The sequence below is a fragment of the Peromyscus leucopus genome, chromosome 3 (assembly GCF_004664715.2).
Source record: "Peromyscus leucopus breed LL Stock chromosome 3, UCI_PerLeu_2.1, whole genome shotgun sequence".
Classification (NCBI taxonomy): Eukaryota; Metazoa; Chordata; class Mammalia; order Rodentia; family Cricetidae; genus Peromyscus; species Peromyscus leucopus.
The window spans coordinates 28,832,827-28,858,512 of record NC_051065.1 but is presented as its reverse complement, the minus strand read 5'-3'; the positions used below and the strand labels follow the sequence as shown (position 1 = coordinate 28,858,512).

The window sequence follows — 25,686 nt, the reverse complement described above, 5'->3', positions numbered from 1 at the left end:
TATAAATGGAACTGCATAATGTTCAAGGAGACATGCTGCCGCTAGACATATTTGTGAGTTTATGTGGCTCAAAACCCTCCGGGAGACATACAGGTCAGACTGCAAGCACTAAAATGGTTAAGGAACAGCATAGATCAGCATAGAGGTGAGAAATGAAGTGTGCCCTATGGTCTTACAGAGCTATTAAGTGCTCAGACTTGGTCCTATGGGGATGTATATTTCTCTTTCTCAAAGTGATCATTTACATGTACGAATGTCATTATCATTACAGTAAACCAAGAGACTTCTAAATAATAATGCCCAGACCTGGGTCTTAGAGGAACTCTAGTCAGATGTAGATTGATTTTTCTCTGTTGAAATTTTATTCAGAAAGTCACCTGTCTTTGTGATAATGTGTGAATTGCTCCATTAACAGAATCTAGTCTTTATTGCAAAGTATTTTTACATTACAAAGCTAGACCAATAGTATAAAAACATCAAGTGAACAGTCTTCTAGAGGCATTGCCTAAATTTCTACAAAGCTAAAGCAAGAGAAAGCAAGCATATGAGAACAAAATTTTGTGCTTACTAATGAACAGAGTATAAACTACTGTTGAAATTTGAATGCAACTTAAATATACCCTATAATGCCCAAATTTTATCACTACATTGCAACTCCAGAAAAATAATGGTATCATGGGCCTACAATGTAGATTCAAAGTCTCATAATGACACCATGTAACAGCCTGGCCAGACAAATCAGCAAGTTATTGGTAACACACTGAACTGACAATGAATGTCAATCATTGACTCACCACAGGCAGAAGTGTATTGTAAACATGAATTAGTGGAGGATGCATGAGGAGCCTTAAGCATTCAGAAAGTTAAGTCATCTGCTTGCAGGCAAAATAAACAAAATTCATCCAATTCAAATAGATGCCAATCTCTTTTTTCCCTTTGAAAAGTCCACAGCAGTCTGAGAATTTCATTCCAACTCTTCCACACCCTCCTTCAGTGAGGATGGGAGGAGAGTGCAGTGGTCATAAGTGAACCTACAAGTACCAGAGACCATAGCTCTTCTTCCTGCTGCTTAATGTTGCCATTGTGTTTACCTTGTAACTGCCCTTTTCCAACCCCTGATCTCTCTACAACATCCTGTAAGGAAAACCATAGAGACTGAAGTTGGAAGGGCTGCTGAAGACCATTTATTCTAGAGACTCCATTTCCAGATGAGAAAGCCAGGCCCTCCCCATCTCATATATGCTTTAAGGAATTTGACAAATAAAGTCATAAATAAAACTCTCAGAGGATATTTGATGGCTCCCCTGGCCTCTCTGGATTTTCTACCTTGGCTCAGCTAAGGGGGGAAAAGGCTATTCTGGTCATGAGACTCTTAACTCCTGAAAAATGAATGGTTTAAAAGTTTTTCTTTCAGTCCGTACACCACAGCAGCATCCTATTCTAGAGTCCTAGTCACAGATCCCTCTCCAAAACCCGTGTCTGGAGGTCCAACACCATATATCATGTCTGTTGTAGATTAGGTTCCCACAGCACCACAGTACACACAGACAAGGCAAGCTATTCCAGAAGGGAGACCCAAATGTTCCCAGAGACTGTAATTTGATGGGGACAAATCAAGGAGTAGTATTAGTAGTGAGTGGATGTTTGTGTCAAAGGCAGGCTTCTCTTCACAAGTGGTCCTTTAAAAGCAAGTATTTTGAATTAAATTACATCACATCCTCCTGCTTTCTGTGTTGTCCCTTTGAACAGGAAGCAGTACAGAAAGAGTTCCTGAACCACAGAGTTCAATATTTTATTAGAGTTCTCTCCAGTCAAACACAGTTCATGCAAACCCAGAGTTAGTAGATGTCTTTAGGAACACTGACATGTTCAGAATTATGTGAGTATACTAACTTTACAAGAAAACCATGTTCACTGCCAACCATTGTCCATAATTTGTTTTAGAGGCTCAGTACCTTAAAACAAAACAAGCAAAAGACCAATTTATGCTTTACTAATTTATCTTCCCTATTTCCATTTCACTTTAAATGAAGTTATCAGGAATATTCCTAAATGAGAATATTTGTGTGCCAATATAGCATGAGAATTCTCTCCACATGGGAAACAAAGAGGTGTGAGTGTAACTTCTGCCTCACCTGGTATGACGGCAGAAGCTCTTGGAAAGGGTCCTCAGACCAGGGAAATGTGTAAATGATATAAACAATCTTCAATTCATTCATTGAAGAAACATTTTTGAGCCTAGAGCTCACCTCTAGGAACTAGGAAATGTGGCCATGATGTAAATTTTATACTCATGGTCTTGCCATGCTAATGGGCCAGAGAAAGAACACAAACAGACCAGTAAGATGGCATGAAGCAGGTATTGATGAGAAATGTAAAGAAACATTCATGGGGGAAAAGAACATATTCCACCCGGCATCTCAGGCACAGAGGAGCTGGAGGAGTGAAACTGTTTATACCATGGCTGGGGATGGTCTCTTCACTCAGGCAGCTTTCTGCACAAAGACATGAAGGAAACAAAGAAAGAAAGTCATGCTGGTACCTGAGAGACAGACACTAAGGTGTGGGAATGGCAAAGGATATCATTGTACGAACGTCTGCTTTTCTAACAAAAGAAATGGGACAGCTCTAGGGTTCTCCAGAGCTGTGGCATGAGCTGACCTTCCAAGCACCCCTGTGTCTATGTGAGCAGACAGCCACAGAGGGAGTAGACAGAGATCACCGAGACTACTGCATTGTCCAGATGCTGGTGGCTCAGACCAGGCTGACAGAAATGGAAACAAATGAAATATTTAGAGGCTGTATACAATTTGAATGTGATGCTAACAAGATTAGCTCCACCAGACAAAAGAACATGTGTCTGGCATAGTTTTTTAGAGTTTAATAGTTGCAGCTTCAGAGTCTGATCCCTAGGCATAGTAGCACACACACCCCACATTAACAGACTCTCAAGGTGAGTGAACTTCTGATCCTTGAATGAGCTTTAATTCAGATTTTGATAGGAAAGAAAGAAAATAGTGCTGGGCAAATCAAAAGTGGATAAGAAGAATGCAGAATTAGTGTGGGGTGAGGGGGGAGTACAGAGTTGAGGATCTATTTCTTTTACCTGATGTTTACTAGACATCTCCTTTCATATTTCTGGAGGGGAAACAGTAAAAGGATATGACTGTAAACAGCATCATGAGGTAACAATGGAGTGAGGCAGGTAGTGAAAGGCAATTGAAACCTCAGCTCACATGGGAATTAAATTGTACCGTGAGTAACAAAACCTGTGTATGACATATCTCCTCTCTATGACTCAGAATAAAGAAGTCTTAGCTTTTGTAGAATTATAAATATCACTTGGAAAATATAGCTTTAATTTGCACCTTGTTCTACACAACTAGTTTTTAGATCACTACTTGAATTGGTAAAAGTGACTGCTTCCTGAGAATTCAGTCTAGAATTACCCCCCAGCATCTTAACAATGAATACCCTGCCTTCCTCTTGAAATCTCAACAATAGCAAGACTGCAAATCTGGTGTCTAGCAACACATGTTGATCACTAAATGAACTTCTTCTGAAAAAAAAGAAAACTGAATGAGTGAGAACACAGATTTAATGACAGAGGAGGAGGACAAAGAGGCATACAGCTGATAGAAGTGGATTCCATGACTTTAAAATACATAAATAAGCAGCTCTTCCTGAAATGGATTCCATGACTTAAAAAATACATAAATAAGCAGATCTCTTGGGAAAAATTATTTGAGATCACCAAGAACAAGAAAACTGAATGGATGGGGGCAGACAGGAATGTCTGCTCTGCTGGAATGTTTATTTTCTCCCAAGTCTGATACACTACAGAGTTTGGTAAGGCATCGATTCCCAGGAGCCAGTCTCTTAGTCAGTTGACTAACAGGCTTGGCATGCAGAAGAATCAACTCAATAAATATGTTTAGTATTGATCAAGAGTCCAGTTATGTGAAAAAAGTCATAATTTTCCTTCAAGTCTGACCACCCCATGTGTGAGCAGTGGGAAGGAAATAGATTCCACACAGCGAGCCATGGCTGCCACATGGTTGCACTGACCAAAGTTTCACCATGTCTGTGAAGTAAAATGAGTCTTTTCTTGGGTGCAAATTGTCCTTTTGTGATCAATAGTGAAACCTACAAGGTCTCTTCCAGCTGTTTTCAGTTTTCACTTTGAGTGGCAAAAAGTACCACTTCTGCCTAGAGCAGACGACAACAGCTGCTGTTTGTCCCACATCCCCAGAAAACATAAAAGAAGCCTGCATGATAATTGTTTCTTGCAGACAGAATGATTATAGAAATATGCCTAGCCACACTTAAGAAAATGGGCCAAACTTACACCATTAAAAACCTCATGAGAAGTTCATCAGAACAACGGCAAAGACTCATCACAAGAACACAAGTGCATGTGTATGCACGGACGCGCGTGCGGTGCACACACACACACACACACACACATACACAATGACAGCATTTTGATTTTCTACATATTTTACTACCTTGGGGAAAAACAGATGGGCTAATATGGGAAGTACATGTAAAATATTTATGAATGTGAAGCAATCGAGATGGTAAACTCAAAAAACAATTTCTTCTACCATATTCTGCAGCATATGCAAAAAAGGGGAGGTTTTTTTTGTTTTGTTTTGTTTTTGTTTTTGTTTTTACATAATAAAATGCAATGACCAAAGCCACAGAGAAACAGTAAAAGCAAAGTATAAGTTTATGAGTGGAGATCCCTTCCATACACTAAAAAGGGTCTGGGGGAAGTTCCTGCAGAAGGAGACTGATGGGCATCTTAGCTGTTGTTATTTTGTGAGATCTAGAATTTGTATCCTGGCTGAAAGTGCTTCCTTTAATATCCCTATGGAGCAGAGACATGACTCAGAGGGCTCTGTGAACTTCCATAATGATGTCCAAAGCCTACAGAGTGCACTATTTGAAGCCATGCAGTCAGTCAGCTCTCTTTGCAGCCATTGTATCTCCTCCCTAGTCAAATGCAACAGTTGATAAGAAGTTGGAATGCAGAGACCAAAACTGACATGAGAGAGTACTCCAAAGAAAAGAGTTCCATCACATTCCACAGCAGAGCAGCTTTATGAAATGGCCTCAAGAAAAGCACAGAGAGGAGCTGAGACTAGTCCAAGGCAGACAGAGGCATCAGCATGTCAGACCTTTGTTATCCTTTACTTATCCCCATTATATATCTTCATTCCTCTTCAAACTCTGAAAAGGAAAAGTCTGCAAATAAATAATAAAACTTGATCCTAGAAAAGATAAAGGAATTAGTCGAAATGCCAAAGGCAGTACACCTATTATCAGGAGCTCTCACCTTGAACCATTTCTCTTTGCAAGGGTAACTGGTGGTCATTGCTTCAGTGTGACTTAAGGAGCAGAAAGCCCACCTGTCCTATACAAGGCTGCCTATGGACCTCACCAGTGTGTCACTTCCTTCTGGGAACTTCCACTGATCGCCTCATTCTTAGGAATGTAAACATTTATGGACTCTTTCAGGAAATATTTACAGAAAGTCTATTCACAAAATATACTGGAGAGTAATAATAAAACCAATAAGCAGAGTTCCTATGTGTTTTCTGATCACTAGTGAAGAAGAGAGGGAGCAGAGGTCTGGAAGCATCAGCTGTACAGGCCCGAATTTTAAAACAGGGATATGACAGAGAGCTACTTTAGACTGCATTGGCTGAGGACCATCTTTGGAAGGAGGTCACGTTCCAGGTGTAGGTGAGATGAATGAGGCATGGGGTGAGCAGAGAGAATGTCCCTGGTAGAAGCCATAGCTGTGGCTAAGGCACAAAGTTGAGAAACATAATTACTATCTGGAGAACAAAGCAAAGGGGCAGGAATATGTAGGATATGTAACAAACAGAAGGGAAGGTACAGTCCTTTGAGATTTCTAACCCAAGTTAAAGCACAAGGGGACGCCACTGGAAGTGTCTAAGTGGGTGGCTCATATTCAAGATGCAGCTGCCCTCAGGATCCAGGGAACTGGCTTCAGAATACCCTCCTCATGAGTGGTCACACTTTCAAATAACCTATGCACATCTCCAGTAAACTTCAAATCATCTCTAGGTTTCTGATCATAGCCAACACAGTGTCACTGCTGTGTAAATAGCCATTACATTGTATTACTTGAGGAGTGTAAGAAAAATTCTGAATATAATCAGTATGTATTTTTCCCTAAATGTTTTCAATCTATGGTTGGTTGAGTCTGTGAATATAGAACCACAGGTGTGGAGTACTGACTGTGTGTAGCCTTGCTGCCATGTAGAAAACATATGACCAGGAGAAATGTAAGTAGATTCTACCATTCCTGTCAGTCTCTGCACAGATAACTAATTCATAGAGGCTTGCCCAGGGTCGGACATGCAAAGACGGCTGTTGTTGGATATACAGCTAGAGCTAATTGCACCTGATGACAGGTTTGCAATGGGAAAAGAAGGGAAAAAAATCAAGCATGAACTTTAGACTTCTGGTTTAGGTTAGAAGGGAAGACCATTTACTGAGGGAAGGCTAAGTAGGGAAAGGCTACACAAAGTCAAGAGTTCTTTGGACACCAGTTTTGAAATGACTACTAATATTGTTGTGAAGATGTCAAGCAGGCAGCTGGATGTAGGGTTCTGAGAAAGAGCACATGCTGAGTGAGTGGTTCAGAGTGCTCTCTCTGCATCCAATGCTGTGTGTTTGGAGATTCATTTATCTTGTTCTTTTACTTTATCAACTTGTACTAATTCTAGGATTTCACAAAGCATATGAAAATGGAGAATAATTAAATTACTAAAGGTCTCACATTTAGAATCATTATCACAACTAGTTTCCAACAATTTTGCCAGGCATAGGCTATGTTATTACTATCTTCACAGCAGAAACTTTAAGAAATGTATCACACACACACATGACATACCTTCCCTCAAATATTTAGAGTCATTTTGGGAAGAAAATTGAATGTGGTGACACAGGCAGGTGGACAAATTCTGAAGAGATAGAGATAGGGGAATGGGGATCATGAGTTTGAAGCTAGTCGAGGCTGCAAAGAAAAATATTTAATATGGTCCATCTGTGTTAAAAGGGAAAAAAAATCTCCCAAAGACTTCATTTGTCATATGACTCCAGTCATTTCAGTTCACAGACTTCAAAGATGTTCTCATATGCCTACTCAAATCACTGAGTTGAAAAACTTGAGCTTGGCTAGTGGTTGACCTGCTACAAGATGTCAGTTTCCTAAATACTGTGACTGTTCCCTTATAATGCTGCATAAGCTACAATCTCGCTATCGGTTATTCTTTTGTGTTTAGAGAAATTGTGTTTAGAGAAATTGCTATACCAAGAGTAATTTATGGGTCAATAACATATCTGTTATCAGTCATGAACACTTTAGAATGAAATTAGTTCATATGTCTTTAGGGAATAGGAAGATATTGTGTTAATTATAACCAGGCTGTGTTCTGGTGATCCAGTTCCTGTGGTGAGAATATATATTAGCATAGATACAGAGACCTAAAAGGTGGCATAAGTTCGCTTTCACCTATTCTCTTGAGTATATGGTTTCATCCCAAAGAAGAATGAGGTTCCTAGTTGTCCTCATTCCATGAAAAGATATCAGGTGCAAAATAAATACTATGTGGATAAACTTCACATAAAAACAAGATGTTAATAGGTAAAAATTGTATCTGAAAAAACTATTATAAAAAGAGTGACTGTACACTACTATGTTATACAGGCACCATGGCACTGTGACCACCATTGCCATTAGTGATGGCACTTTATCTCTGGAATGCCTTCATTTCAAGAATTGTTAAAGAGCCAAAATTCTTAGCACTCACCCTTGCCTGCATCCTCACAGAGCCTATGTAACACGAACAGTAAAAACCATACCAGTTTTCTAAGTCAGTAGAGTTCACACAGGACCCCTGGGGCCAAAAAAGAGTCATCCCTGATCAAAGATCAAAACTAATTACAGTTAATGAATATAGGAAACAATTTAATCACCTATAAGAAAATTATAGGGCCCTTTAGTTTATTCAGTACACTTTAACCATTTTATAGATTATTAAGTCTAATTTTCAACCCATGAGAGATTTCTTTCAGCAAAGGTTATGCTTATAAATCCCTTATCCAAGAGGCCTGGCATGAGGAGGCACATTCCAGGATACAAACTAATGAGCAGAAAATATTTACACAATTTATCTACTATAACATAAATCAGTAGGCATTTTCCAAAGCCATGTCAAGATGGGTTTTTAATTTAATCTTAACTCAGTGTCTGGGAGTATTTATGCCGTTAACTGAGTGTCCTGCTCACTAAGCCTTCTGTCCCACTTTCTTTTGCAGCCTCTGCAAGCACATATGTCCCGACGGTGTGCAACGGAAGGGAAGTTCTCGACTCCACCACCTCATCTCTGTGATTGCGATATGCAGTTCAGTTCTCATGTTCTTAGGCTGTTAGACAAAGAACACGGAAACAGAACAAAAGAACAACCCTAGTACCTTTTTTTTAGAAACAGTACAATAAATTATTTTTGAGGACTGTTCAGTATATAGTGATGTGCTACAACTTTTTAGGCTGATTTTAGTGCCCCAATAACACCCCTCCCCAAACATGGAAATAACCATTGTTTACAGAGCTGAGCATTGGTGACAGGGTCTGACAGGGTCAGTCTACTAAAACAAAACAAACAAATAAAAATCCCTATACAGTGGCAATATTAGGTAACCTTTTTCCTATGAAGTCTTTTGTAGGTTCTTGTTGTAACTAACTTAGGGTGAGTTTCTACGTTGTATATTAAAGTTACATTATGTGTAACAGATTGTTTTTCTCAGTACAAAATAAAAAGTATCTGTATTAATGTAAAGATAACCAGAATAAAACCTTCGAGGTTTTCAAGCATGATGGATAACGGTTTGTCCTTTTGGATCACTCAAGGTAATTTGAATATGTAGATTTCAAGTCACCTTCTCTTGTTAATGCTGGAAGTAATCATCTAACTGAGCTTTTCTTCACAGTCACATATTTGAATGGAGTTGTAGCCAGCCCTGTCAGAGGGTTATGAGTGGAATTCTACTTTTATATAGATGACAGTGATCCGAAATTGGCAATGGGTGATAACATAAATATAAGACCAGTTCATGATTACGCATATTATCTTTTTAAAACAATGACTATATAACAGCCCAGAACTGTCAGATGAGACAAAGGCTTTCCTGTATTCTGAAGAGAGAGCTATGACCTGTCAGAAAAGGTCTGGTGGATCTGATGTGCAAAAACAACCATAATGACTAGAAAAGAAACCAGAAAGCATCTAATAATTCCACTGTGAATTCATTCTTGCCCTTTATAGATGAATGGAGAAGTAGAAATCCTAGAGATCTTACTTCCCATTGCTTTCCCAAGTCCTAGAAATGATGTCCCAGCAAACAGACTTATCATTAAATTTAAATATTTTACGAACCTAAAATAAGGCATGAAATACTTATTACTAAATACTTCCCTGTTTCTATCAAACTTTTAGTTTGATATAATAAAATATTATAAAATAAAAATATTGAGAATACATCTGTCTGTAGACACACTATCATGTACCAGGGGCAGAGAGTACATTTGTTTCTTGTGATTATGGGGGAAAATGCTATAAACTATAAAGTAGTTTCAAACAACAAAAAATTGTTCTGTCACAATTAAGGAATCAGCAGGACCAGACGGCCTTCTAGAGTCAAAGAAATGATTCATTCCATTCTTTCTTTAGCACCTGGTAGTTATATGCTTCCTTGGCTTATGGCCATGTCACTTCAAACTCTGTTCAGTCTTCATATCACATTCACCATGTCTGTCTTGTCCTTTGTCTCTTAAAATGTCATTTGTCATTAGATTTGGAACACCTAGATAACCCAGTATGCTATCACCTTGACGTTCTTAACTATATCTGCAGAGGCCATTTGTTTGATTTTGGTGGTGGTGGTGGTGGTGGTGGTGGTGGTGGTGGTGGTGGTGGTAAAGTTTTTGTTTTAAAATAAAATCGCATTCTCAGGGATCAGAGGCTAGGATGTGGACATATTTTTGAGAAGCCACCCATGTAGCCCACAATGGAAAGACCGATGCAGTTGAAAAGCATACACCAGAACTGTGGATATAACTCAGTTGGTAAAGTTTTTGCTTTGAGTGCATGAGAAAACATTTTAAAAGCAGGACTTGTGGTGAAGAATGACTGAGGAAGGAAAGAAGAATTAAATATATGACAGACAGTATTTGAAATAGTAAAATGTAATAATACTATTTTTAATATATCTAGAAATAGTGGACAGGGGCATGAAGACCAAAGGGATTATCCTTGAAAGAAATAGGATGCTGGAAAAATTTCTCTCCTGCAGGCATTTGAATGAGCAACCTAAGGAATCCAGCTACAACCCACCAGATGCTTAAAACAATGGTGCTTACCACTGCCTGAATCCTCACACTCACATAAGTACCTGAAATTTGGGGAGTGAACTAGGGTAGGATGGGTAACAGATTCAAAGACACTAAACAGCAAAAACAAATTCCACTCTGACCGCACTTGGCAGGAGAGCCAGACAAGCATGCTCAGAAGGGGCATCTGCTTGGGATAACGGCTGAGGAAGGCTGATGTGTGCAATTGAGCTCCATCCACTGATGGAAGGTGACAGTCTGAGGAAGGCAGTATCAGCTGGGCTGTTCCCAGGCACAGCTGATGCCTCTAACAATCAAGCTGACTGTGGATCTTAAAGCAAGTCCTTTAGGGTCATGTCTAAATCATGGGAAAACCGTAGTTTTGAGGGCTGGGTTTTGACCCACACCAACTACATTTTATGCCCTGTCAGGACACTGAAAATCATTCATGGGCAGCTCTGTCATTTTTTCCACCCTTGCTACTAAGCCTTGTTTCTAATTAGAAAGTGCACCATCTACCATATGATCCCTAGAAATAATTTTGTATAAGCATTCAACATATGTGTGGAAAACAGATGCTATACGATCTTTTCTCTTATGTAAGACATTTTATTTAAAAAAATAAGTTTGGAAGCTTTTTTTTTCTATATTAGTAACAACATTTCATCCTTCCAGAATGCAAAGCTGATTGATCCATCTCTGCAAAACTTCTCTAAATTTTAGAACCCCAAGCTAAATAATAGTCATAAAAGAAACTTTCAGAGGCTAGCTATCTACTTGCCTTGTGTTTCTGAATAATTACTGGACTCTCTGCATCCTCTCTAGCTTAAATATTAATAGGTTTTCCTGCCCACCCAAGCTTAGCATGGTAAAGGAAAGTTGTTCCTGTTTTAAAACTTTGAGCCAAGCTGGCTTCTGTACGACACAGAGGACAGATGTCAAGAATGGCTGAGAAAGGTAATCTCTGTCTTTACAAGCCTCAAGTCCACATGATCTCTCAGCTAGTCCCTGCTTCATCCGTTTGCCTGTCCTGATCATTCTAAATCCCATAGTCTGTCTGGAAAAGGTTGTGGAGGCAGGGGATGTGAAAAACCACACAGACAGATTTGAACTGGAACCCTGAGGTAAAGGTGCACACCCATGGGTGAGGCAATTACCCACCCTACTCTGCAACAGCAGGCTTAGATTTACGTAATTCTTACTGGTTTACTTTTATTTGAAATGCAGCCAAAATAATTTTGAAATCAGTTATCTGACATAAAGGAAATAGTGCCCAATCTACTCCAATTTCATCAAAACTCATAAGCTCTTTTAAACAGAAGCCTCCTTCCAGGAGTTATTAAAATAAAGAAAAATCCAGCTAACCAAGGTCTTAATTGACATTTCATTTAAAGAAATTGGAGGTGTTTACTGAACCAACAATCAATGAAGGAAAACTAAATACAATTTTAGTTTCATATTTAAAGAGGATCTGGTAAATGGGCAAGCACTGAGGTACATCGTACATGAACAGATGTCATAAATAAACCAGGAAAGAATCTATAGTACCAGGTCTCAAGAGTCCATACTATTTTGCATGTCAACATCCCATCCTCAGAAGCTATCATCTACCTATCAATATGAGAACGTAAGTGAGCCACACATCCCACACTAACCAAGCAGCTGGCTTTCATGAGTAAAATAGAAGCACGTTAGCCTCCCCTTAGGAATGACTATGAGCCCTGGGAAACACTGTTACCAAAAGACATCAAATTACACTGGCCAGATGAGACTCACAGAAGCAAACTGCCAGCTGCCCCCTGAGAACCCTGATGGTGAATAACTGGACTCCAGTAATTCTTCCACGGTACTGACTGAAACCATCATTTTTGGGGAAGAAGAATGACAAAACTCTACACAAAGGTACTATGAAATGTTTTTAATCCTAAGAAAGTTATGATTATTAGTAACCAAAGAGGGGAAAGGTCAATAATGATAAAATTCAGTCTTTTAAATCGAGTGAATACATATCAAATTGCTCAACATTGTTAAATGGCATAATATAACATAGAAGGCATGTTCTCATCCAGTGGGAAACTGACTTAAGTATGTTTTGATACAGTGCTAAGAGATGTTATAGGCAACAGTTGACTTAATGAAGTATTTAAGGCTCCAAAGTATGCCTTTTAGAAAAAAAATAATATATTTTTCTAGCACTGGTAGTGATGGGGGAATTAAATGTCAATGAAAAGTCATAGAAACATAATAATTTGTTTATACCTTTCAACATTTTACTGGCCTTATCAAAGGCCATACATAAAACAAAGCAGAATTATATAGCTAAAACTGGTCTGCATATTCTCCTCATAACATTCTCTCTGCCATCATTCTTCAGCTCTTAGAATAAAATGACAAGCCAGGGGAATCCAAAGATGGGACTGAGCTGACAGAAGTCTATTTAATATCTAAAATTAGAAATAAAATAAATAACTTCTTCAATATCAACTGCATTTTCAGAGTTCATTAAAATTTAAGGCATTTTTGACATGTCAGAGATTTTAGTCCAGTGACAAGCGAAAAGGAACTACCTGCGAGCAAATCCCAATTATCTCTACGGCTTGGAACCTGCATGCTGAGCAGAGCAGAAAATGAGGAGGGGACAGCGGTAGAGGAAACTCTCTGGCTGTCCAGTCTGCACTTCTGCCCCTTCCTCTGGATCGCATTTCAAGTGTATTGCTACTCTTATGACTAAATTTTGATTATTTTGATAGGGAAAGAATGCCAATACTCTGATAGTGTGGCAAAAATGACCAAAGCCAAAATAATCTCTTATTCAGAAGAATATCCAAGAAATTATGCTAAGTAACATTCTCTTCAATCTTAAACAAACAATAGCACAACATCATCTATTTCTATATTTAATAGTAAATACATACACACACACACCAAAAAAAAAAAACATTCTTTTAGTGATGGCAAAATGGTCCAGTTTTTACCCACTGGCTAATAAGCACAATTATTCATTTATTCATTTTTCTCTCATTTTTCACAAAAATAAAGGCTACATTACCCACAGAATCAAACATTATAAGTCATTGAAACACCTCGGGCAAAAACATAGTTAAAACCTACCCATGGGCTTTGCCTCCTTCAGCCAATCAAAAATCTCTTTTAATTTTTTAAAGATTACAGTTTACTGGAAACAAAACAGAACATCTTAGACCAATAACAAGAAAGATACTCTCCTCCTTCCCAGTTCTAAAAGTTTATACAAAATTGGTCAAATTCACCTTCAAACTTCTTCCAAAAATAATATCCAAGTCACACTAATACTCATAATCCATCATAAGGAATGTCACGATTTTCTAGATTGCTTTTAAACAGGAACAATATGCATTCCATAGCTGCTGATAAGATTCTTATTATGAATACAAGGATATGCATTTCAAAAATTGAATTTCTTCCTTATTGGCTAAAAATAAAATCTTCCAAGAAATTCAGGATCCTCAAAGCCTTGTAGCAAAGAAAAAATAAAAAAACACCAAAGCTCTGGGGGTCTGCCTGCAGTGAAGGAAAAGCCCAGGGGCAGCTGTGGAGACCTTGAGCTGCCCAGACAAGCAGGTATCTGTTCTTGGAGCCAAGCCATCCCTCCTCCTCCTTCTTCATGACTGTGCAGGAGTCTGATAAACAAGGTGTTCCACCTGCTTTATTCTTCAGCAACACTCACATGGCTTTAAGCCCTCTGACTTCTGAAAATACCTGTTCTGTTCCAATACCTGGACTGTTCCAATTAAGGGAATGTTGAGGTTTCTCCTCGGATTTCATTCCCTCCCCCTTAAGATCCCTTCAAGCAATTAGTTAAATTCTTCAGACCAGTTCTGACAAAGGCGAAATTTTAAAAGCAATAATCAGCTTTGATAACCCAAGTAAATAACTTCACAAAACATTACTGATATCCTAGGCTTCCAAAGTCAAGAGAAAATAACCTCTGAAAATTTATTGTCTTTCATCACTCACCATTTTAATAGAAAAGATGTTTGCAAGTCTTGAAGAAATAAGGGAAAAAATAATTATAACTTAAATTTTTTCAAATCTTCCCCAATTACTTAGACATACGTGGGAACACAAGGCATATGCTTGTGTCTGCCTTCCAACACACATTTCTTATGTAGACATCGTAAAGAATTAAAGTTTCCCAGTAATTATATGGCATGCATCAGCAGTGCATTGGTGGGTTTCAGTTAGGTGTATATACAGCTAAATCTCTTCCTGAGTTAAGTTTCATCTTCAGTGAGACCCAAATCATCTGTCTTCTGTAGTTTGACAAAGTATGTGATGTGTTATAAGGCAATCAGTATGCCTGCCTCCTCCTCTCGGTGGCACGCCTCCTCTGTGACGTCACAGATGTGACAGGTGTGAGGACAGGTCCTAAGAGGTCCTGAAAAACTAAAGATCAGGTGTCCTCGCTCATCAGTCTGAACGCTACAGCACTGTCCCTTCAGATATTGGGGCATCTTGAGGATTTCAGCTGAACGGATTCAAAGTGGTCATCTTTTTCCTAAGGGGGAAAACATAAAATAAAATCAGCTCACTGAAATGCCAATAAGATTTTAGGATTTTACTTGCCATAATGAAAGTTCCCCAACTGCTTTAACCTATGAACCTGCCACTTACAATTAGGGTTTCACATTTAAAGTAAGGTGGAAATACAACCAATGGCGAATCTACCCTGAAGGACAACTTTGATGCCCAAGCGATAAGACAGACAACGCCAAAATAGAAACAAACACAAGATGGAGTAGATATCAGAAGATGGAGCTGTGATTCCTCTGAAGAAAAAAGCCACTGAGACCCTTCCTGAGGACACTCCTGACCTTGGTATGAAACCAATGACCTTGACATGCTAATTGTAGGCAAAACGGAACTGGCAGACATTCATATGTGATAACACAGGCTGAATGATAAGAAGAGTAACAGCCCAAATGAGTTAAGTTGATTTATGTGTTTTCGGGAAACCTTTTGTGAATGTGCCTACTGAAAGTGTTAGCAAAGTCATATAAGGTAACAGATCAAATGTATAATTCAAACATGTTATTGCTGGTATATGTAATATACTCACAGAGGAGGCTAGTCTTTAATGTGGCAAAAGAGAAATAGGAGGTTGAATATCTACAAATGTTTTAATCGTTAAATATACAAGTTTTTTAAAGCCTTGTGGAATAGGAAGAAGCTCTTTAAAAACAAAACAAAAACAACAAAAAACAGCCAGGATTAGGTTAAGTTAGATGAGGGTTAGGGTAAGTTAGGTGAGAGTTAGGTTAAGTTAGATGAGGGTTAGGGTAAGTTAGGTGAGAGTTAGGTTAAGTTAGGTGAGGGTTAGGGTAAGTTAGGTAAGGGTTAGGTTAAGTTAGGTGAGGGTTAGGGTAAGTTAGATGAGGGTTAGGGTAAGTTAGTTAGGTGAGTGTTAGGGTAAGTCAGGTAAGGGTTAAGTGAGGTGAGGGTTAGGTTAGGTGAAGGTTAGGGTAAGTTAGGTGAGGGTTAGGGTAAGTAAGGTAAGGGTTAAGTGAGGTGAGGGTTAGGTTAGGTTATGGGCTCAAAGGATAAAAAGACTTGGCACCAAGCCAAACAGCCTGTATTCAGTCCCCACCATACAGTGGAAGGAGGCAAGATAATTCCACCATTTGTCTTCTAACCTAAACACACACACACACACACACACACACACACACACACACATACACACACACATACACACACACACATACACACACACATACATACACACACACACACACACACACACACACACACACACACACACACACACACACTGTGACACATGCCTAAACAGATACATAAAATTTACAAAAGAAAATACAGGTTGAGGTGTAGCTTAATGATGAGGTATCCACCTAGTATACATGGAGCCCTAGACTCCTTCCCTTAGTTTAAAGGGAAGAAGGAAGGGAAGGAAGGAGGACAGAGTGAGAGGAAGGGGAAGAAAAGGTAATCAGCTACCAAGTCCCTGCTGAGAATAAAAGTGTGCTAAAAGTTATGTCATATGAGGAAATGACAGGGAGCAGACATTGAAGAGCTGACAGAAAGGACCTTGCCTTTGGTTTTACCTGAATAACACCCAGTATATTTAAATCACACTCTACATAGGAACCCACTACTTTTCTGTGCTATTCTGGAAAGATGAGCCTCTGAGAGATTGAGCTAACGTCCTCAGTATTTTTGCTGATGGGCTCCTTAAGAGCTTATCTGCAGTTTCATGTTGACTAGGGTTCAACTAACTTAGAATAACTACAACTACGAATAGTTTGAATTATTAGGATCCCACAGCATTGAAGGACAGGACTACACTTTAGGGATACACCTGAGTATAAAAGCTGCCTGCCTCCAACAAGCCAATGGCATATTAAATGTTAAGAGTATCAGAAATGACCTAGAAAGGAAATCTGAGGTTCTGTGTTTTTTTTTTTTTTTCTTGAGAAGATATAGCTCAACACAATCATAAGGGAAATGGAGGCATGTACTTGTCTATTCTCGGGGTAATACTTAAATTCAAACACTTAAATCACATAGGGATCATAAAGCCTTTCATTCCAACAGAATTATGCTCCTAATGATGATATAGTAAGATGCATATACATGGCTATGTGTGTATGCATAGGTGTCTATATAATTAGTTATGGTGCCACTAGTGGAGTGAGACTTCCTGGTCGTAGGAAGCAGATGTCTTCCTCTCTAAACTTCTAAAACAAGACTCAAGACAAGCCTATCACATTAGGCAAATTGTTAATGAACAGTTATGGAAATGAATGGACGGTAGAGTGTGCTGATGTATGCCTACATGCCTGTAGCCCACTTGGGAGGTGCAGAGGATCGAGAACTACACAGTGGGACTCTGCCTCTAAAATAAATGCATTGAAATATAACATTATAGAAGACAAACAGGAGACTAGGATTTGGGAAATGGTGACTTCTTAGCTCTATCACCTATTAGACAAATCAGGATCTTCCCTGTAAGGATGCCACACAGTATAACTTTTCTAAGCCCTGGACCTAAGCCCTGGACTCCAGGAAGCTTTTCTTTACATCCTACAACACCTCTCCCACTCTGTTTCCTCTCCTCTGTGCTAAGAGACCCTACTCCTGCTCTTGTGATACTGGGTGACACATGCATGATGTGTCTCCACAGTGTCTACTGTTAAAAGTAATGATAAAGTTATCACATTCCCCCAAACAAGAAAAGCATCTTATAGTACCTTATAAATAATTAGAGAATAAACTTTAAAAACCCACAAAAACTTAATTGCAGTTTTCTTTTAATTGCTGGGTGAAGTCAAGGCAAACAAACATCCAGATGCAGTACAGCACTAGGAAAGTACCGAATAAGTTATGGTCTTTAGAATATGAGCTAAAGCAAAGAGATGTAAAACTGTATAGCTTTGCTTGTTCAAGTCATGCATACCCATTGTTAAGTGGTCTATACAAGATTTAATGTACACAGTAGCTCTCTCCAAACACTAGAAATAGCATAGGTGTCCATTAGAAAGATGCATCCAGGTAATACTGCATCACTCGTGAATAAAAAGTATTCCACTCCTAATTAAAATAGCGTGTATGAATCTCACAAATTTTCTTCAGAGAAAAAGAAAAATTTTCACAGAATATGACACATTGTATGATGTGATCGTGTGAGGCTCTGAAACACACAAAACTAATCTATGGTTTAAAAGATTGCTACAGCACTTGCCTTTGGGAGATCAGAGCCCAATTCCATGCAAAAGAACTAGAGGTCACTTTCAGGAGGAAAGTGTGCTAAATTGTCATGGAACTTGAAGTATACACCTTTCGCAGAATTCATCAAATCATGTGATAGTCACAATGCATGCACTTCCCTTAAAATACATATCCTGAAGTCTTTGGGGTGAGGCATATTGAGGTCTGCAGCTTACTTTAAAACAATATGAAAAGACTCCAATAAAAATGTAGAGAGATGGGCAGATATGCAACAAAGCCAATATAATAAAATTAGGTGGGAGGTTAATGGTTTTATCACATATAATTGTTTCATATTTTCTACAATAGGTCAAAATTTCATTTTAAAAAATAAAAAAAATACAAAAACAAACAACAACCAAAAACTCTTGATATAACTGGCAAGATTTCTTTTCCCATTCTTCATGAGGTGGTCTTCTTACTTCAGTGACCATTTCCTTTGCTATGTATGAGCTTTTGAATTTAATGTGGTCGTATGAATTCTTGAGATTACTTTCTCTGCTACTGGAGTCCTTTGCAGGAAGTCCTTGTGCAGAAAGCCTGTGCCCTGCCTAGATCCTGAAGAGTACTTTTGTATATTTTCATCCTGCAGCTTCAAATTTTCAATTTTTATATTAAGGTTTTGATCCACTTTGATTTTTGTGTGTGCAACGTGAAGAATGAGAATCTAGTTTCATTGTTCTAGATGTGGTTATTCAGGTTTCCCAGAATCTGTTGCTGAAGAGGGTGTCTTTTTCAATATGTGTTTTGTCACTTTTGTCAAAAATTAATTGGCTGTCGCTGTGTGTGCTTATTTTTAAGTCCTCTGCTATGTTCCATTGGTCTACATGCTCGTCTTTGTGCCAGTACCACACAGTTTTTGTTACTATTGCTTCATTATATAATTTAAGATCGGATATTTCACCAGTGCTTAGAATCCCTTTGGCTATCCAGCATCTTTTACGCTTCTCTATGAACACCTAGAACCTATAAAGCACTGAAAAAACCAAACACCAAAATCATTATATTAATAACTAGGCTGAAAGTTAATAAACACAAATGTCCAATAAATTTTTTAAAATGTGTTCAACATTCTTATCCAGCAGGAAAATGGCAAATTGAAGCTGCTTTGAGATTCCATTTTACCCAATCAGAAGTGCTATCAAGACAACAAATGGTAACAAATTCTGGCAAAACTATGAGAAGAAAGAAACCCTTAGACATTGCTGATAGGAATGTAAACTGGTGGGACCCTCATGGAAATTAATATAAAGGTTTCTCAAAAACCTAAAAATAGAACTACCATGTGTTCCAACTTTATCTTTCCCAGCTATCTATTCAGAGACTTAACTATTCATACAGGGATACTTCTACACTCACACTTAATAGTGTATTGTTCATAACAGGGAAGAAACAGAACCAGCTTAGATGTTCATAAACATAAGAAAGGATAAAGTAATTATGATTATATAGATATATCATGGGACTTTATTCAGCCAGGAGGAAAAGTAAAATTATGGCATTTGCAGGGGGGGAAAGTGGATGAAACTCTAACTCATCCTGCTGAGTGAAATAAGCCAGTTTAAGAAGGACAAAACACTGCATGTTTTCTCTTGTATGTGCATATCTGGGTGGGTGGGGGAGGTGCTGAAACTAGAAAGGGGTACACGAGAGGGGAAGAGTAGATCTTAAAAAGGTGGGAGGGGGGATATAGGAATGGAATACATGCGATATGAAAGAGGGGTGGGCTATTAATCTTAAAGAAAAAGAACCAGAGTGGGGTAGAGGGATGGGGGGGCAAGGGAGGGAGACAAAGACATGTAACATGTATGTGCGAAATGTCAGAATGAATCACATTTCTTTGTATGTTGACTCAATTATTGAAAACAATAAATTTTTAAAAGCGGACAAAAGAGCACACTGACTGAACTTGTTATATTAAAAATGATTATTCTGAACTTTCTCATGGAGAAGTATCTCTGTTGATCTCTTATTTTCTGTTATTCTTTCTAAGAACGTTTTCCATCTTTCAATGTTCTGGCTTTAGTATAATGGGTGTGGGCACCACAATATAAGGAAATGCTTAAAAGTCTTTGTAATAGTTTAACTTACTCTTCTCCTGAACAATCCCAGGCATTCTTTAAGATATGGCTTAAGCATTATTTTCCTTTAAATATCCCCTGGCATGTAAATGTTCCTTCCCTGGAAAACACTGCCCAGTAAATAGAAACCTGGTAAACTATGGGAGGCTCTTCTCTTTTGACTTCTACACATTAAAGATGTGGATTATCTTTCATTCTAAATAATCTCAAATATGTTAATTAAACTCGAATTACTGAATGATAGAGATGGTACCTTCTTCCAGAGCAAAGGCAAAGCCTGCTTACAGTCCTGAAAGCTCAAAACAGAGCCTGCACATATGGAGCACACAGGAAGCACACTATTACAAAGTTTTCCAAGACAGGGGTCACCCTTCCATAACACAATATACTATATATGCAGGCATCTTCTAGCATTTTCCCCTTACAGAAGGTGCAGATCAAACAAAACAAATTTGGCTGCTGTTCCTACTATGGATAATAGACTCTTTTGTTTCTAACATTGGATACTCAAGCCTTCTAAAGAATATGAAACCATGGTAGACCCACATGTTGGCTTGCAAGTACTGTGACATTTCAAAACCATTAGAATTATTCACTGTTTTGCTAATGGAGACATGGCTTTGTAAATAAGGCAGGATTCAAGTTTCAAATGCTGATTAACATGTATTGACAGAAAATGAATCCCCAACTTTAAAAAGATTGCAGCAAACATGTTGACCAAACTCCAAAGCATAAGGGGTCCTACATTTTACTGCCGGACAATGAAAAGGGTTTACAGGCCAGCTCCTGAACAGTGCTCAGATAGTAATTCTCCCCTGAGCAGAAGGACTTCCTTACTAATCAGGCTGTTAGCTTCAGATATAGAACTGAAGAACAAACATGGAATTTCATCCTGGTAAAAAGGAAGGATTTATTTTGTTTTAGATAAAAATTACAAAGACAAGTATCTATACTCAGCACTAAAGGGGGCGTGTGAAAAGCACTAGTGGGTTGAAGCCTGGTGAGTGAGAATTCTGGCTAATTTTGGAGATGTCGAACGACCCAATGTCTGTTAGGAACTACAACAGCTTGGCCATCTTAGGTTTCAGAACATTGAACTTTACCAAGCTGTGCCAATTACTTTATGCCACTGTGACCAACAACTTAAGAGAAATAAAGCAAGGGAAAGATTGTTTTGGTTCAGAGTTCTGGAGGAATTGATCAATCCTATGAGGAAGGCACGGCAGAACAGCCACATCTCAGCAGATGGGAAGCACAGAAAGTAAATATTAAGAAGGAATCACAGCAAGATAAAGACCCCAAGACACACCCACCAGTGAGCTGCTTCCTCTAACAAAGTCCCACTTCCTAATCATGTGCTTAAACGAGAGTCTTCATAATTCAAGAATTTCTCAAAACATGCTCACAGGCATACCCAGAGGTGTGTTCTGCCAATCTCTGAGGCTTTTGCCAAGACAACAAAGCTAACAAGTTTATACAAGCCAACTTTTGACCAATTAATGACAATTCAGTTAATAAAGTGCTTGCCTTGAAGGCACATGGACCTAAGTTAGGTCCCCAGAGCCCATGTGAAAAGAACATGGAGTGGTAGGCTCTTAAAATCCCAACAACAGGGAAAGGAAATAGGCCAGTCTTTGGAGCTTGCTGGGTGAGCTTCAGGCCAATGACAGATCCTGTCTCAAAAAAAAAAAAAAAAAAAAAAAAAAAAAAAAAAAAAATGTAGACTACACCTAGGGAATGATACCTGAGGCCAGACCTTTGAGGAATGACCTCTGGCCTCTACACACATGCACACACATACACATGTTCACCCCTCCCCACATATACACATACCTACACATAGAAGCACCCACATAAATAAACATGCACACACACAAACTTAATTAATTAAATAAAAGCTAATAGGAAAAAAAGGCCTCAAGGTTTTATGCATTTCCTGACTAGCAATCACAGAGCATTGGTTTTCTCTGGGAGATTTTCCCAAAAACAAATTCCTACAAGCACATATTGCAAGGAACTGACTAGTGTTTGAACTTGCATTTAGCTCCAAGATGGATTTATAAGGCATAAAGAGATCAGTATATTAAAAGAAATTGACCAAATAGAATCCAGATAAAGTGTTATAGCCAGGTATAACATAGGAATTTCCTCTATCCTTTATTTTAAACCCAAGAATTAACTAGATGCAATAAAAAATACACTAGATTAAAATAGATTCTTGATGGGAGGAGGGGCTCTGGTATGTAAATCAACAAATGACAGAAAATCTGTGGCCTCACACAGAAAGCAATTGTGATGTGGCCTGTGTGATCTAAAGGGCCCAAAGCTAAACCAGATAATGTTAGAAATGACAACCTTGCTATTCAGCATGACTTTGGATGAATGAAAAACATCAGTTTTATTGGACAATGAGCAGCAGCTGAGCTGACTGTCCACCAGAACAAAGTCCATTTGCTCTCTGACATTCTTTCTCTTCACTCTTAATCTCCATCTACCCTGTCACTGGCTGTTAAGGAAGACAATGGGTAGTAGAGAAACTAAGACTTCCTGTCACCAGGAGGAAATGAAGAACATGCATACGACTGGAGTATGCTAGGGAGCCTGGGAGCAAAGTTTTCATCCTGACTGTGCTGGATGTAGTCACCCCAATTTACTACCCTTTCTGGACCTGTGAGGGGATTTGAGCAAGGTCTAGAGCAGAAATGTCTTGTTGTATTGTCATGACCCTGCATCAAGAGGACAAGAATCCCTTGTCATGTGTGCTGCTCACCATAGCTCCTTGTAGCAGCCCACACTGAGGAGAGTGGGACACACTGTAGGTCTCCACGGATTTTAAAGTTCCCTGGCTCTCTTGCACTTGAATTTCTAGAGGATAAATCTGAGTGCCAACTGAAGATGAGTAGAAATGGGTGATGATATAGCTGCAGAATAGGGCACAGACAACGAAGAGACACAATATAACTGATGGACACCTGGAAAGACACATCTTAGAGGCAGAGAGGTAAAGAAGTGACACCACTGAGCTCCTTCAGTGCCATTCTATCACCAGCCTCGGAAGAAAAACCCTGCTGTGGATTGCTCAAAGTGGTAAAAATACCTTACATGACTTCCTGGTCTGCCATATCCACTACATGCTCCGCTCACAATTTCCTGACCATCCCTTTCAGACTCACTGAGAAATCAATTGTGTGCAGTAGGGGAATGGCCCCAGCTCCTGTCCCAATAATAACCAACACCACTGTTCCCATAGTCACCATTCAGTCATCTCATGGGGCCATAGATGCCACCCCATTTGTGGTATAGACAAGTAGAATAGTCAAATTGACTGTCCATCTTGAAAACAAAGGGACACAGTTATTTGGGATGGGTTGAAACCCCTAAATTTCATTAGCCATCAAAGAAGCTCCTTTCGAGGCACAGTCAGCTTGTGTTTTCTGACTGATGTGGGTCTTACTTTGGTGTTTCCAACAACTGTAACTAATAATAAATTCCAAAGACACCCTGCACATAACACCGAGACCATAGTGTAGAAACCAGAAGTTAACTTGCTTGCTTCCTAGAAATGGCGATTTTATCTTTAGGAATAGTCAAAAAAATATTCAATTTTATGGAAACATCCGAAATAAGTCATGCATTCTCTAGGACTATAAGAAGCTTTCTAAATGAGTAAATAACCTACTTGTTATTCACACTCACCCTGTGCAGTCATTTAGTTAGTAAAGGTTTTATAAGTTTGTCTCTGCCTTCAACTAGGTGGCCCCATGTCTAAGGACATTCAAATTACTAGGAATTCATTCTCTGTACATTATTAGAAACAATATAACTATCCTATAATTCATACTGGAAGAAAAAGCTACACAACCATTAATACATCCTGTTGTACATTATCCTGATAGATTGCCATATCTTAGATTAAAATGATAATTATCATTGAGGTGCATACATTGCTCACAGAGCCCATGTAGAAAAAAAGTAGGAAATATATTAGGCCTCTATGTTGGGTTTTGTGTGTGGCGGGGCTGGGGGTAGGGAAGTATGGGGGGGGATGATTCTTGACCCTATTCTACCTGAATCTTATGGCAGAAACATCTTTCTGTCTGTGGAAAGGTCCCTCGCTGAGTAGAAATACCAACACAAAAACAAGAAAGACATTTACCGCTCTAAAGTAGAGCCTAATGGTTTATGACATGTTTATGCTTAGCTAGGTATGTCTGGAAGTGGCATATGGTTAAGGATAATGATGCAAACTAGCCTCCTCTTGCTGCTTAATATCCTATTGACACCAGCTTCATTTCAATGATGGATGGAGAAAACGGACAAGGCTTCCTCCCAGCCTCAGGCACTCCCTAAGCAAAGTGATGGATGGAATTCACTGAAAATTCATCAGAAGCCAAAATGATATAGAAATGCAGTTTAGATATGACTATGAGATAATTCTTTATGGTTTTCTTACATTTCTGCACATTCTATGAAGAAAATACTGGTTTGTTTTGGTTCATACTATTTTCTTTCAAGAATGGGGGATGAAAGTGACAAAAATTCATTATATAAATGTGTGAACCTATCAAACAATAAAAAAAAAACAATTAGGGAAGTATGTTTGTATAGAAAGCAGTGTTCAAGGTTAAAGTATTTTCTTCTTCTACAGCAAATACCAGGCATGCCAGTTGTCTTGGAAATGGCTTCTCCCTCTGAACAGTGGGAGCTTCTTACCCATCCAGGATAATGGAGAACAAAGGACAAGCACTTAGAAATGCAAACATGTGCTCATTTCCTCTGCACATGACTGTGAGGACTGGGGACTGGGGACTGGTACTGTTGCTCTGCCCAGTACATCTCTGCAAATTCTAAACCGTCTGGTTTCATGTCTTCTAAATCATACAGGAAAATGTGGTAGGCTGACTTGTTCACTAGCAAATAGGGCAAAACTTGAACTTTTAATCACTATATATTTGTTATTCCACAGCAATCATACCCTCCATAAAATCCCAAATTAATAAAAGAAAAACTTCAAGAGAAATATAATTTATTTATTTTATTCTTAAGTGATCTACCACATTTATGTACCTAAATTAGGAGAGTGAAAGGGAATGGTTACTAAATCATGTCACAGATGTATTTTTTTTTTTATTATTTTCATGTGTTTCTGTGTTCCTGCATGTTTATAGGTGTGCAGGCCCACATGCATAGATGTGTGTGCATACTGAGGTCCAAGATTGGTATCAGAAATTATCCTGGTGGCTCTTCCATATTACTTAATGAGGCAGGGTCTTGCTAACAAACCTAGAGCTCACAGACACGGCTCACCTTGCTAGGCAGTGTGCTCAGGGGATCCAGCTCCACCTTCTGAGGCTGAATTACAGATGGACCACCACATACCCATCTGGCATTCACACATGTTCTAGAGAT

General features: G+C 38.8%; 2 protein-coding genes across 4 annotated transcripts in view; one reads left to right on the top strand and one right to left on the bottom strand.

The window, feature by feature from the left end:
* The window catches only part of Grm3 (glutamate metabotropic receptor 3), a 224,042-nt gene extending 210,675 nt beyond the window's left edge, over positions 1 to 13,367 (top strand). The window contains exon 6 of the mRNA XM_028862112.2: positions 8,359 to 13,367. Within this exon, the coding sequence (XP_028717945.1) occupies positions 8,359 to 8,432 (74 nt within the window). The 3' untranslated portion in view covers positions 8,433 to 13,367. The remainder of the gene's footprint in view (positions 1 to 8,358) is intronic.
* Elapor2 (endosome-lysosome associated apoptosis and autophagy regulator family member 2) overlaps positions 11,065 to 25,686 on the bottom strand; it is a 176,666-nt gene continuing 162,044 nt past the window's right edge. For all 3 annotated transcript variants that reach the window (XM_028862102.2, XM_028862110.2, XM_028862109.2), the window contains one exon: positions 11,065 to 14,966. In XM_028862102.2, the coding sequence (XP_028717935.1) occupies positions 14,907 to 14,966 (60 nt within the window). In that variant the 3' untranslated portion in view covers positions 11,065 to 14,906. The remainder of the gene's footprint in view (positions 14,967 to 25,686) is intronic.